This window comes from Plectropomus leopardus, chromosome 21 (assembly GCF_026936395.1).
Source record: "Plectropomus leopardus strain MGB_pleo_1.0 chromosome 21, ASM2693639v1, whole genome shotgun sequence".
Taxonomy (NCBI): Eukaryota; Metazoa; Chordata; class Actinopteri; order Perciformes; family Serranidae; genus Plectropomus; species Plectropomus leopardus.
Genome location: NC_142196.1, coordinates 6,822,476 through 6,836,754, shown reverse-complemented (window position 1 = coordinate 6,836,754; position 14,279 = coordinate 6,822,476). Strand labels below are relative to the sequence as shown.

Below are 14,279 nucleotides of genomic sequence, written 5' to 3'. Positions count from 1 at the left end.
GATTTAAGCCCTCATAATTAGCAGGCCTAATTTAATTAAAGTGCAATTTAACGATACAGTGGGCAAAGGCAAAGGCAGCCGTGTCATTGATAGATCAGTCCAGGCCTGATATGAAACAGGCGCTGGCAGATGATATATTCCGCACAAAGCAGGTCTCTCACTGTCGGGCACAGAGACAAAAGACGAGACAAAGATTGCAGTTGAGAGACAAATAGAGAGAATGAGTACCGTAAAGAGGGAGACGAGCCTTTTGTTTTCTAAATATCAGCCCACAAACAGCACTGTCCGTCTCTCACCCCCACCCCTCCACATCTTGCAGCTCTCCATCCTGATGTGGACAAATGCAGCCTCACATCTCTGATCTAATTTGCTTAACAGCATTAGGAACCTGTCTGTCCCTGTAATTTGCTTCAAGTAAATCCATGTCAGAGCCTGAACTTTTATGAGCCAGAAGCCATGTTTTTCCAAAACAAAGAGAGTCACATATAAAGGCTGGACATATTTGTTGATTAAAAAAGGGCTGTTGGGGTGTGAGAGTTACATTGAACGTGGCCATTTGGTACTACAGTATACCATGCATATCATTGACAGGAAAATATATAATCAAAAATGGAAATAATAAATAAAAACATTAAGACTCATGCTGTAATTTAGTTTGAATTATTTCATATCATTGAGGTGGGAAAAACAATTTAAAAGCAAAGACCACCTTTATTATAACAGTAATCTCTTCATAAATGTATTTTATTATTGTTATTATTTTATTTTATTTTTTCCTGCTTTGTCTTTCACAAGATGAATGCTTCCTCTTTACACAATATAGTGTTTGCTTATTATGAGGCCTTTGGGCTTTGACAATGCTATCTAAAAAGCTAGATTCATAACTCCTGCTGCAAACATTAGTCGTCATTTCAGACTGACCTTCTCAAACTCATAAAATTAAAAAAAAAAGGGAAGGGACAACTTTGCTGCTTAACACCCCAGTGTTTCCAAGTGGTATTTATGTTGGCAACGCTGTCACATAGACAATTAGATATATTTCATATTCCTCAGAGCCAAGCAACCAGTAACGACATAGGACACAATGCATTTTGTTTTCCACAGTTAATTCAGTTGTACTACCATCTGCCATTTCTGCTACTGAGGATAGTAAGAGTAAAGCACTCACATTGAAACTCTTTGGTAACTGCGGATAGCTAACGATCGCTACCAGGGAAAACAAAAGCCCTGTATTCCTCCTGTTTTGGTTTCAAGGCTATCCAATGAAGGCTGGGACTCTGAGTTGGACCCCATGGGAGCAATGGGGTATGACACATGCCCATTGTAGCTGGAACTGCAATGTTTGAGGGTTACAGCATACAGCACTAGAAATAAAGCAATGGTGTCAGCTCAGGTGCTCTTTGGGTTCACTCTTTTCGCCTCTTTGGATGCACTCTGTTACACTCAGCCTGACAGAGCTCTTTAAGTACACTTGAATCATTTGTGGATAATAAACGATAGAACATTTTCATATAGAAAGCATTTGTTTATGGTCTTTCATTGAGAATTTTCTCAATAATTGCAGAATTGTAATTCCCACCCATATCTTTTTTAATATGTTTCGACAGAAGGCCGACTGCCTCAGTCAACCCTGTTTTCTGTGATAATGCGGCAGCTATTGTGCCTTTTGGAAAGTGCAGACCAGATTTTGCTGTGTATATGTTGTACCCCAATGATACGAGGCAATATGGCACCCTGACTTCTCCTCTTTTTAACCTCCTTGTTTTGGTTATTGACGCACTTCCTCTGTGCTATAAATCGACCCTTCATTTTCCTGAGAGATCATAGCAGGTGACAGACAGAATTGCAAGTGAGGCCGATAGGAAACCAATCTAAACACCAATGGTGTCATTATTCTATAACCATTACACTGTGCAATCAATATTAACTTCATAATAATAAGTTAAAGTAAAAAACTTGTCTATGTTAATTTTACACATATTCCAATGATGTAAACAGAAACATGGGACTACAGAGTCAATCCAAACTTTGCTTTTAGGATGAATGATTGGAATGAAAAAGCTTGTTTCTTAAAAATATGGCTCGAATTCAAAACAGGTTCTTGATACCCAACCTCCCTCCCCCCTGTCCTGACCTAGCACAACAACACATTTTTGACTCCCTCTTGTCATTATCAAAAGGAATAGTACATCTAATCTGGAATATGAGTGCTCTCCTTTGAACAAGGCTGGAGCCCATGGGTGCCGGGTGTAAAATATGAAAGACAACACATGTCCTCATCAGAGGACAGCCGCTGCCTCGGCTTCCCCCCTTGGCACACAAACATAGGACTGTGGAATCGTAACCTCGCTCCCTCAGTCTCTCTCCCTCACACACATACAAAGCAAGAGATAGCAGGCACCAGGGTCACACTGCTTTGATTTGCTTCCAGACCTGCAGTTTTTAGTCCAACAGGGAGCTAATACTTTGCCAAACAAATGAAACATTCACAGAAAGAGTGCCTGATTCGGTAGGTACTACACTGTGTACAACTCCCACCACATCAACACAATAAATCCTCATTGCTGCTTATTGAAATCCCCATTAGCTTACATCATAATGATCCCAAAGATCTTAACAATATAAAGAGGGTAAGAAAGTATGTTGGAACAGGATTTTGCCTCTCTGCTGACAACCATAAAGTGCCATTTAGGGAACTTGTGGGTAGGATGAAGGGGGTCATTATGACCCTTCATCATGCACTAACCAGTTTAACTCTTCACTCAGCCTTTTATAATGTTCCTCTAAACCCAACATAAATGTAAATAAGTGTCTCATGATCTTAGTCATTGTGACGTATTGGTTGTTTTAATGGCGTTGGAGTCTGGCGGACGGGGTGGGGAATGAAGGGTTAAGGAGGGCTGAGAGGGTGAGGGTGGGGCTGGGTCGTTGGGTGCAACAGTCAAGTCCAATCTATTCACTGAGGCCATTTTGGTGCACAATTTGGCCCCGCTGGCAGTTTCCTCTGAGAGGAAGGATAAAAGACCATCTGTAACATGCAGAATAATCCATGTATGGTCAGTTCTGTCACAGCTTTGACCAGGTCACCCTACACACTGCATACGCCATCCATCAGCAGCTGGTAGAGGCAGCTGCGCTATTTGAAGTACATTCATTGGGATCATCTGTGATTTAGATTTAGTTGAGAAATCTTTGCGTCCGACGCCATAAAGCTTCTTTTAACTGCTGATTGAAAACAGCGAGATTCTGGCTCCAGATAAGATGGAAAAGTAAAGTATCGGCAATTGCTTTGTGAGGTCAAAGGAACTCTAATAGGACAATTAGGAGTTATTACCGGCAGCTTGTCTTTGTATGTCAATGCCATTGTGCAATGCAGCGGTACTGTGAAGTCCTACTCGGTCTTGTCTGTTGTACCGTGTTTAGTCGAACTGCATTAACTGGAGGTAATGAGGGTACAATTATGGCTCCTTAACCTTTCGTGAGGGAGAGGAAAAGCCTCCGCCTCGGCTGCTTTTTTTTTGTCTTCGTCTTCGTTACACCTCTGTTCACTGAAAACAGATTCTTTTCACATGTTGCCATCGTTTGTTACCTTTGGCTGGTTTCATGTTTCCACAAGGGGCGTATGTCACCTCGCACAATTAATGTTTCATATTTTTAGCTGGTCACACCACGAGGGAGGGCAGTCTTTGTAAATATTTCAACAGCCATTTTGCTAAACGCTCTGGTTGAATTGCTTGTTTCCTGTATTTTTCATACAGCACATTGTTCATTTTGAGATAATTCTCTGTCCTGTTCTTTGGCCCCCATTGTTCGGCCGGGCACAGACGGCTCATTGTAAGGGAACGTGTGACATCGTGTGACGGGGGGCCTGCTCCACACATGAAGCTGTCACACAGATGTAGACCTCAGCCCTTAAGAATGGGTGGCGGCCAGGAACACACCATTTGCTGTGACCTTTGAACCCGTCCTTGTTAAGCCCTTGACGCCAAAGATAGGCTCAGGAGGGAGTCCCCACCCTTTCCCCCCATTTCCCCTAACAGCTAGCTACACGTTGTACTTGCCCATGGCTAATGGCATGACATGACACACACACACATGCCTACAGTAGGTGTCCTTTAGGACAGTGGCTGATGGAGGATGACAGCTCCTCAACACACACCCTTTACCCCAACCCTCTAGCAGTGGGCTCCCTTATATGTGTGTGTGTGTATAGAGTGTTTTCTTTCATGAGCAGACAGCTGCTACCTCCCTCCCTCCCACTCTTAGTCTCTCTCCTTGGCCCTCTCACTGCTGTTACCTGTCTGTCCATTTGAAGGTAACAAGACTCTGCACTTTGCAGCTCTCCCACTCTGTCTTTCTCTCCCTGTCTCTCTCTTTTATATGACTCTCAATAATCTAATGCTGCAGCTGTCCGATGGCCAAGATTCTAACCCTTGCTCTTTGCTTTCCTCCATTGTTAAAGAAGCCAGTGGATTTTTGCCCCTCCTTACTGCATGGGAGGAAATGAGAGAGATGGGGGTGAGAAGGGGAGGGAAGCCGAAAGAGAGAAATAAAAAGAGAGCTAGAAATGAGTGCCACACAGAGTTGAAAAGCCTTGTTGCTTCCCCACTCCACTGGTTACCAAGGGATCAACAGGGTGCTAAAAGCACTCAGGGGAGGAAGAAATAGAGGGCTTTTAGATAGGAGGAAGGGAGAGATTCAGAATGATGGAGAGACAAAGAAAGAGGAGAGAGGGAGAGGGAAGGGGGAGAGAGATGGATGTATATTTAGCCCGTGTCTCTCCTCTGCTGTCACTCAGTGCTTGGCTTTACCACTGACACGAGGACAGACAATAAGTGGGCTGGCAGTGAATTTAAAAGAAGATGGCTTCTTCTTCTGCCCCCAGTCACAAGGAGACACTGACCCCTGCAATAGTGACTCAACTCAGTCGCTATAGAAAGAAGTCAGCTATCCTTAGGGACTCCACAGCCTGAAATGTCAATCTCAACAAATAATTATTTATCATATTCAGTGTTGGCCGTGCTGTGTTTGTCTGGTTAGAGCGCAGTCTTGGTCCAGACTCTCTAATGAAGAGGCTGCGCCCTTGCTGCTTGGATAGCCCCGTTTTGACTCTAATGAACCACAGTGGCCACTTAAGCACTGCCTTTTGAATCCAGTGTCAAGTGTCAATCATGTGTTTCTGTTGTAACGGTGGAAATTTACTGGCAATTGAAGCGTGTTGTGCATTCAAATGTGAGAATGGAAACACTTGCAACTGGCTGAGAAAATGTGCTCTTTCATGAAAATGCTAGCACTTACAAAAGCAGCAGTGTAAGACGGGTGTGTTATTTGTTTCAGCGAGATATCACGACGCCATGCTTCACTTTTAGGTGCTAAACATTAGTGCATTTTTCACAAAAACATTACAAATCCTGCCAAAGCTGTGAAATGATTTCACTTTAATATCTGTAGTTCAACTGTTCTACAGATGTCCTTGGAGGAAAAGTCAATATCTTACTCGGGCGCGTGTAAGGCATATTGCTGCTGAATCAAGGTGGAAACTTTCAAGAAAGTTCATGAAGCAAAAGACAATCTCATCCTGTTTGCAGATTTTCCCACTTTCAACAAAGCCAAGATTTTAATGAGGCTGATTTTACATTGTCTTTTCTGCCCCATTGCTTACAGTCACGACTCCTTGTCTCTCCTCTCTCTTCATTGCCAGCTCACTCTCATGGAATGTCTTTCTTTTCTATCACCTCGCTCCTTTAGTGTCGTTTTCACAGTTCCTCTTGGTTTTTCACACCAGTTGTGTAGAGTATACCTGAATAGAAATATCACCTTGTTCTTGTGCTGCTCTGATATCTACGTGTGACTTTTTTTTGGTGGTTTTGCCTGTCATTCACATACTCAAACTGCTTGCCATGTGCTTTTGGTCAGGCAGAAGTGAAGAATCCCTTCACCTTGGTGCTCTGATGATAATATTCACATTTACAGTGTCTCTCCTTTTTTCTCTACTCCATCATATGCCATTTCTCTAGTTTGTTGTTAAATTTCAGCAGAAAGATGCTGAGAGAGAGCCCGCCACCGATTGCAGTCTAAAGGAACAAAGACAGGAGATTGTTACTGAGAGCTCCTGTTACTAAAATTAATTGCATGTCACTTTCTGTGATGATAAACTGTGAAACAGCTCGCCCCTCAGATCACTCTGTCGTCTAATGAGACAAAGACGTCGAGCACCATCGCCGCCTTCATGCTGAGTCGGAAATTAAAGTCAACATTGTCCTTTAGCTTTCATACCTCAGGTTCTACCAATCCCGCTGAATAGCATTATTTTAGATGCAGACACTTTGAATTCGCTGCTCTTCTGTAATGACGCACAGGCAGATCCATGGCAGATTCTCACTGGGACCTCACCTGGTCCCTAGCTGGACTGAGATTGTGCGTGTTTATAGTGGAATCTGTCAGAAAACAGGTGGAGGAGGGGAGACTTCTAGTGGCTGGGGGTTGACAGGTATCTGGCAAGGAACTGACTGGAAGCTGACTGGCTGCTGAAAGGCCTTCTAGGTGGCTGTATCTATACAGTATCTGGTCTTATATGTATTATTTTTGTACAATATCACCTACATTCTGCACTCTACACATCCATCTAAATCCATCTTTGTTAATGGATTTACACAAATGGCCAGGTCCTTTGTAGACACTCTCTATATATGTATATATATAAAAAAAATTCCAGTCCACCCACCTGAGGCAGGGATCGGGGTTCAAAAAAGGCTTTGTAAATAATGGCCTCCCCAAAGCGCCTGGGACCTCAGCTGACATGTAATTAAAGGGTGAGCTGACTGATTGATTGACTCATTTTCATAGCAGACGGTTAGAGACAGGCAGCAGACAGGTAGGGTGAGTCGAGGTCTCTTAAGGTAGACTCCTGATGAAAATTCCATGCCCCCTTTCTAATGAATAAATAGGGGAGAGAGTCCCTCAGTGCCACGCCTGCGTGTCGCCAAAGATATCCTGGGCTGTGAATAGGGTTGAATCCATTTCCATAAAGAAACCAGAATGGCACAGGACCTATTTGGATGTGCTTGACATTTTAGTAAAAGAGAGAAAAAGAAAGGTGAGGGGTGAGAGCAGGGGAATAGCAGTGACTAACAAAGCGTTTCAGCAGACCCTCCCAAGAAGACGACGCGCTGTCTGGGGGCTGACAATCTCCCACACACACATACACACACACACAGATCAGCAGTAACTAACATGCCTGGAAGCAAAAACTGAAATTACCTTGTCCTTTTGAATTTGAAATTTTGATGTTCAGTGTGCTTGTCACTTGTTCATGAACCCCCCCAGCTCCTCCTGTGACTTTAAGAGATGATTAGTTGAAATTGAACCCTGTGTTATTAAACATGTCTTTCTCCTCTTCTACATGCAGCATGTCAGCACTGCATGTAAGTGCCCTGCTCAATCTGTTACATCCCCATAAAGAGAGCTCAGATAAAGATTTTATCCCCCATTAAGGAGAGCATGAAGCCGCTCTCGTCCCAGAGCCTAGTTAAGTCCTCAGACGTCTGGCTGGCCTGTAAAAGCCACCGCCTCCCGGCCCCGCTGCCTAATGGCCCTGAAGGAAGATGAGTAAATGAAATGAAGAGAGTGAGAGAAACAAATGACAGCGGGCGCGACCACTTTCCTTCACTCCAGACCTGATCGCATCACCGCAAAAACCCGGCAGCGGTGCCACGCCTCAGGCCAGACCTGATTGATTGAGCAGGAGCAATCGATCAGAGCCACTTTGTCACTACAGTCACTAAAGTTTTTGGCCGGGAAGGGATGTTTCTGCAGCAGCATCCCTTCTGTGCTCCACTGAAAGTCTCTTTTGATTTAGAATTGAGGCCGTTACTTGTTCTTGCAGGTAATTGGATTAAAAGCCAGAGGAGAGATATAGGCAAGAGAGGAGGAGATGCAAGCACAGCCAAATAGAAATAATGACATTGAGAGTGTGAGTGTTTTACTTTGCTGGAACAGTCTTTTCATGATTTATCCTTTTTTTTTTTCTCTTTTTCTTTCTAGGAGGAGGAGGAGGAGGAAGAAGAGCGAAGAAGACATGAAAGGAGGATTGAACGGATAGAGCCAGTAGGGAGGGCAGATTCTTCATTGGAATATTCGCCTGTGTTAAGTCTAGAGTGAGTGATCCCCAACACCCCTCAGACCACCTTTATATCATGCATCTGTGGTTCCCAACCTTTTCTAAAGACACAGTACCCCCACACCTCTACACCACCTGTCAGGTTCCAAATGTGTTCATTTAAATTTATCATTAACTGGGTAACACTTCAAAGTATTTCTTAAGACATTTTGTCCAATATTTACAATATTGTTAAAGTGCTTTCCCCACGGTAAAACTGTCAATGTTTAGGTTCATTTGGTCAACTAGGCGTTCAGCTATTCCAACTATTTAGCAGCAGCTTACTATCACACTGCAAATGTATTACTTTTAGGTAACTTTATGTGATTTATCGATTCATTTAGGTCAGCTTAATATGTGAATTGTATATTCATCATCATCATCATCACCTTTATTTATTTATTTATTATCCTGTGGGAACAAGTTCTTATCTCAGGCTAACTTTTAGCAAACTGTGGAGACTTTACGTATTAGGTGAGCTAACCACAGTATTTTAATGGACCCCATTGTAACTGCAGAGGAGTCCTTGAGGTTTCTCTGAGGTTGCTTCTCTGATATGTCAGCCACCATAGTAGAATGTAGTTTGTAGTGCTCACAGTGTTAAACATTACATTTAGATAAATATGATGACAAAGTGTTCCTGTTTTTAATGAAACTATTTTCTACAATAGGGTAGTCCCCATGAAAACCATTGACAGTTTGTTACATTAATAATGTGAGGTTCCATTTTATGTGTAGTAGCTGAAGGAATCCCAGAGTCTAAGTAAATAAAACATAAACTTAGCATAGCTTGATACCACTGGATGTAAGGAATAAATTGTTATGTGTTTTTTTGTAATTTGGGTTAACTGACCTTTTTATTTATCACTTTGATGTCAGACAGGTTAATTTTTGCCAAAACAACATCATTAAACACGACCATATTACCACCTGACAATGTCAACACATAGCGGACATGAAGACCACGCCCTCCTCCATCAACATCACCACACACATCTGCATCAACAGTCGCTTGTGTTCATTTGTCTTCACGTCTTTATCTACACAAATTAACCTTCTCCTCCTCCTCCCTTCCCCACGCGTTTTTCAATTAATCTGCTCTCTTTTAGCACGACAATCTGATCTTAATCACTTAATTGGAGTCTCCATTTGGGTCCATAATTGACCCCAAGGTCCACCAACCTGACTTTGTAATGGATGACTTTGTATACACAATGCAGCCTTCACCAACAAGGCTGCCAACCCCCATCCCATACATCCCAACAATGTCTTGTCATGTTTGGCTGTGTTGCTTTTTATATCTGGCTTTTCTACATTTCCTTGTTCTGTTGTTTTTATTCATGCATGTCCCCCCCTACTCCCTCCTCCTTCTTCTTGTCCTCTCGGCCTCATCCATCATCGTCCTGCAGAAGCCTGCTCAAGCCGGTCGAGGTGTCCAACGGAGGAGGGCCCCTGGGGATCCACGTAGTGCCTCTCAGTTCGCAGGATGTCAGGTAAAAGAAGAGAAAAGTCTGACAATCAATGCAGCTTAGTGCACAACAATAGCTAGTTAGTTTCACAATCCAATATGTCTCCTGCATCCTTTGGTTTGAAGCCCTGTGGACGTTGCTTTCTTTTTATTTTTACTCATCATTTCACTGTTTTTTTTTATCCTCACCCTGCTCTATGTTTTTTATTTTTCACCTTTTTACATGTTGCTCCAGGCTTTCTTTTTCACTGACTCTGATTCTTGCAGCCACCTTTTTTCATTTTTGTGAGTCTCACCGCTGAAACACCACGCCCATACCCAGCAAAAGCTCAGAAGCCCCCAGTGGGAAGGAGAACACATGAAAGTAGCTTTGCTCTTAACTTCACTTTTTTATTTCCAGTTCATTTTATGCTTTACTTTTATCCTATCCTATGTCCTCAGTCACATTGCATTCTTTTGCCTGTTTTTAACCAATGAGGAGTGTCGATGACAGGGGACAAGAGGAGGAATGCATCCCAGTTTACAGTTATTCCAGAAAAAAAGAAAGGACACAGGAAGTGGCCAGATGTAATCAAACTAAAAGCTTGTGTATAACACAGATCCCTGCTGCACGCCAAGGGACTGGCACACAACCAAGGTGAATGTGACTACTCAGCGCTGGGAGAGGGAGGCAGGGGAGAGAGGTGAAAAGACAAAGTGAGGAGATTGGAATGGGATGACATTTGAGGGAGACGGCATGGCTGTCATTGAAGATTGCTGTGTGTCATTTCTTTGGGACACTAATCCCATTGCTGTTTATAAGCAAGTGTCAGGAAACTATATTTAGCTTTGACCTCATGCCATCGACTCCCTCAGAAGCCGTGACACTTTGAGTTTGAGTCACAAGAGGAAAGTAATGAATCATGATGAGTCGCGCCAAGCAATATTGCTTTAATAAACTTCAAATCCACGCTAAAGCTCATCTGTATGCCCACAAAATCAAAGTGCATCTTGCAAGATATAGCAGCAATGCCACACGGCCAGTACTTTTCTTCTCCATCAGCTAAGGTCGGCACTAATAGCTATCAGAGCCTTCAATTAACTTCAGACATGATAAGACTTAGCGTCTGGTCAGTGGGATGATGCTAATGGCCTGGCCCAGCTCTTTCCTGTTTGCTGTGCGCTAGGACAGGAGGCATTAGGCTCAGCGGGCTGTCATTAGTGTCTAGACCAGGGCCACGGGGGTCAGACAGCCAGCAAGACCAGACAGCAAACAAGGAGTTGCAGGCGCTCTGGCATCGGGCTGCTCGCATTCTGCTTCACTGTACTGACATCAAGTTAGATCCGAGCAGCAAGGGGAGACAGCTGCAGGAGAGAGCTCAGAGTCTCTGTCATCCCAGCTGATAGTGTCTGTGTGTGTGTGCGTGTGTGTGTCTTTCTCTCTCACACTCACACACAAACGCACAGATCCTTACCTGCATGAACTTAGACTCATGAGGTCTGTGAACAGTATGGGCAGCATTTTCCCACACACTCTCGCTGTTTCTTTCTTTTCCTTACACACATGCAAACAGTTTGTGAGCTGCAGCGCTGATCTACCTTGAACGCTGTGCACGCATAGCTTTACTGTACATCTGCATACACACACACACACACACCACAGATGCATTCTTTGCTTAATGAACTTCTCATTCCATGACCAGTTTCAATTGTAAACAAACTGCGGACATAATTGCCGTGCATAAATGGATCCTGATTGGATTATTATTTGATTAAAGGCAGTAGATGAGAGCAGGTGGCCTCCTTCAAATCATTTTTCAGCACTGCTGCACAGCCACAAGATGGAGTAATGCCATACAGTGTAATTCAATACACTGACTTAACAGGCTGGATATTTTTTGCTCCAAACTATGCAGAGAATCTTCTAACTCCAGACTACTTGTGCATATATCTGACACCTAATTAATTCACTGACTTACAGCCTATGAGAATGCCATTTAGATTTTGCCTTAGCTCTCCTGCTTTCCCAAAGTAACTGATAAGTATCCACATAAAAAGCCATCAGTGAGATGGGGAGGAATTGAGACGGTGGCAGTGCATTACAGTCATCACAATAATAGTGCTTTTATAAAATCATCATCTTCTTCAAATCTCTAAAAGATGCTGCTTTATCCCCAATCCTCCCCGCTGCTGCTGCTTTGAATACTGATCAGGGATCAACCAAAACTCCTTTATCTACTGTCTGTGGTCTGCGCCCAGATCAGAAGTCATTAGAGTGTGTCCATGCTGTAATCTCCATTCGCAATACTTTGTTTTCAAGCTGCCAACACTTATGGAGATAAAGCACAATCATGTCTGCTTCCACACGGCCCGCAATTACTCTCTGTTCAACACACTTAAGCTGACCTGGCACTGCCGGCTCAGACTCCAAGAAAGAGGGAAGGGCCTTTTGTGATCTTTAATTTCAACTTAATGCCGAGCCATTTACCCCCACTGAGGAGCTGCGATGAGTCCACGGTAAGAGCGTGGATGTCCACATTATGCAGCCAATTAGAGCAATGTTCTGAGAGTCCCTGTTTGGCTGAAATGCTAAAGAGCTCTGCAAATCTGCCCTTGACGTCCGCGGTAAACAGGGTCACAATTTAAATGTGCTGTTGTTTATGTGTCCAGTGAAACGACAGGAAGTAAGTGAAAATGAAGCAAAGCACGCAGCTAATGCCCTTGCCACTGATAAGCTGTTGATAGCAGTGTAATTTGCTTTATGTATATTTTGTACATCTTAGTTTATGAATACTTTTGGCTCTGATACATTTCATCATTATTTTTAATTTCCCAATAGTAAGCCTGCAAACTTTTTGTCAGTTTATGCAAGGACACCAAACGTTTGCACTCAGTCAGTCTACCTGCTACCTCAGGCATCTGGCGCCTTAGAGACGGATGGAGTTTGTAGTTGTGCTGTGCGAGCGCACATCAGATCTCTTTGCATGTGGTTATCCTCAGGGCCTAACTAAAGCCCCAAGGAGCTCACTGATGTATTTATTTAGAGGGAGGAGTGAGGGGGGGTATTTGAAGGTAAAGGTTGCCTTTTTTTGAGGGGATTGCTGAGATGGCACTGCCATGGAACTCCTTGGGTATTTATTACAGCACTGCCGGCTCTCGTCTTAAGCTCCAGCGAAGGCAACTGCAGCGTTTCCTCTGAAGCCATAAGATGATCTCTTAGCTGTTGGTCTGGATTACCTCAGACAACCCGCCCTGTCATTCTCTCAAACCTGCCCACAGAAAGGCAGACAGAGTGGAGGACAGAGGACACAGGCTTAAAATTAAGTTAGTAATGCAGTGCTTCTGCAGGCCGCAGGAAAATGCAGGTTTTTATCCAAGCTTAAAGTTTGGAAAGTTAACTTTTGGTGACAGCAGTGTGCAAAAGTACAGTACATTACAGTTGGGACCTGGTGGGGAAGAAAAAACACACAAACTTCCAGCACTTTATTGCACGAGTTTGTAAAGGGCAGGTCTCTCTGCATTTTTTCCCCTTGTTTTTCAAATGGAAACTCCCACTCAAGCGTTATCAAAAAGCGGTGACATAGGTTTAAGTGCTGATCCCCCAACCCTCCACACACGCCGTTCAATGACAAGGTAAACATGGAGAGTGAGGTGGAACAGGTTGCTATTAAACCTTTATCTTACCAGGTGAACACACGTTTAGATTCAATTTAATACTGCATTTGTACCTTACACATCCACAGTTACACAGTGTATAATCTACAGTTAGATGGTATGCTCCCAGTGTTGAGAAGCAGAAAGGAGTACCAGCAAAGAAGCTAAGTTTGATTCCAGAAGTCACACATTATCACTGATTAGCTATATTACGATTATTTTACAGCTTTATCTTGCTGTCAGAAAGCCCTTTCTGATGGGGAGCTGAAGCCTTTAGCCATACCAGCCTCCATTAACAGAAACATGCATTTAACCTTACAGACACACAGACTTATTTAGTTTGTTTGGTGTTTTGTGACTTTTGGAGCCAAATTAACGTTGTGTCAACAGCAGTATTTGAGTTTATTTGTAGCAACGACATTGTGCAGAAACCTCCGTCTCATGGAAAACTTGGTTTTTAGAGAGACTTCGGAAAACAGCATTTCAAGGCTAAAATTTTTATACTTAGAAAAATATTTTAATACATCAGGAACAGAAACAACATTCAATGTCAATCATGGTCAAGTAAGTAAATCTACTTTATTCTTTTGAAAATGCTTACCACTTCAAGTCTTTATATTCACATCTTTTTCCTTCTCAATACCTTCTTTTCCAGTCTTCTATGGGTTGTCGTTTCCTCTTTCAGTGGAAGGATGCAGGGGATAAGGCTTGCAACTTACAGCCTGCTGTTCAGTATATTGACACATGACTGTGTGTGGTGTAATTGCTATAGAATGTGTTTAAGTTATGTCTCATCTATAACCTGTTTTGTGATCATTTCCAGGACTCAGGGTTTGCTCGTGAAGCGCCTGGAGCGTGGGGGAAAGGCCGAGCAAGAGCGTCTCTTCCAGGAGAACGACTGCATCGTCAAAATAAATCAGGGAGACATTCGCCACTTGCGCTTTGAACAGTAAGCTCTAATTCTGGCCCTGTATTGATGGTTACATACTGTACGTAACATGTTCTTTTCCATACATTGTT

General features: G+C 43.1%; 1 protein-coding gene across 6 annotated transcripts in view; it reads left to right on the top strand.

Annotated features, from left to right (window-relative positions):
• Nucleotides 1-14,279, top strand: part of LOC121960465 (partitioning defective 3 homolog) — a 383,207-nt gene that overhangs the window by 161,880 nt on the left and 207,048 nt on the right. For all 6 annotated transcript variants that reach the window (XM_088071635.1, XM_088071632.1, XM_088071633.1 and 3 more), the window contains 3 exons: nt 8,044-8,156; nt 9,568-9,651; nt 14,083-14,208. In XM_088071635.1, coding sequence (XP_087927761.1) covers nt 8,044-8,156; nt 9,568-9,651; nt 14,083-14,208 — 323 coding nt within the window. The remainder of the gene's footprint in view (nt 1-8,043; nt 8,157-9,567; nt 9,652-14,082; nt 14,209-14,279) is intronic.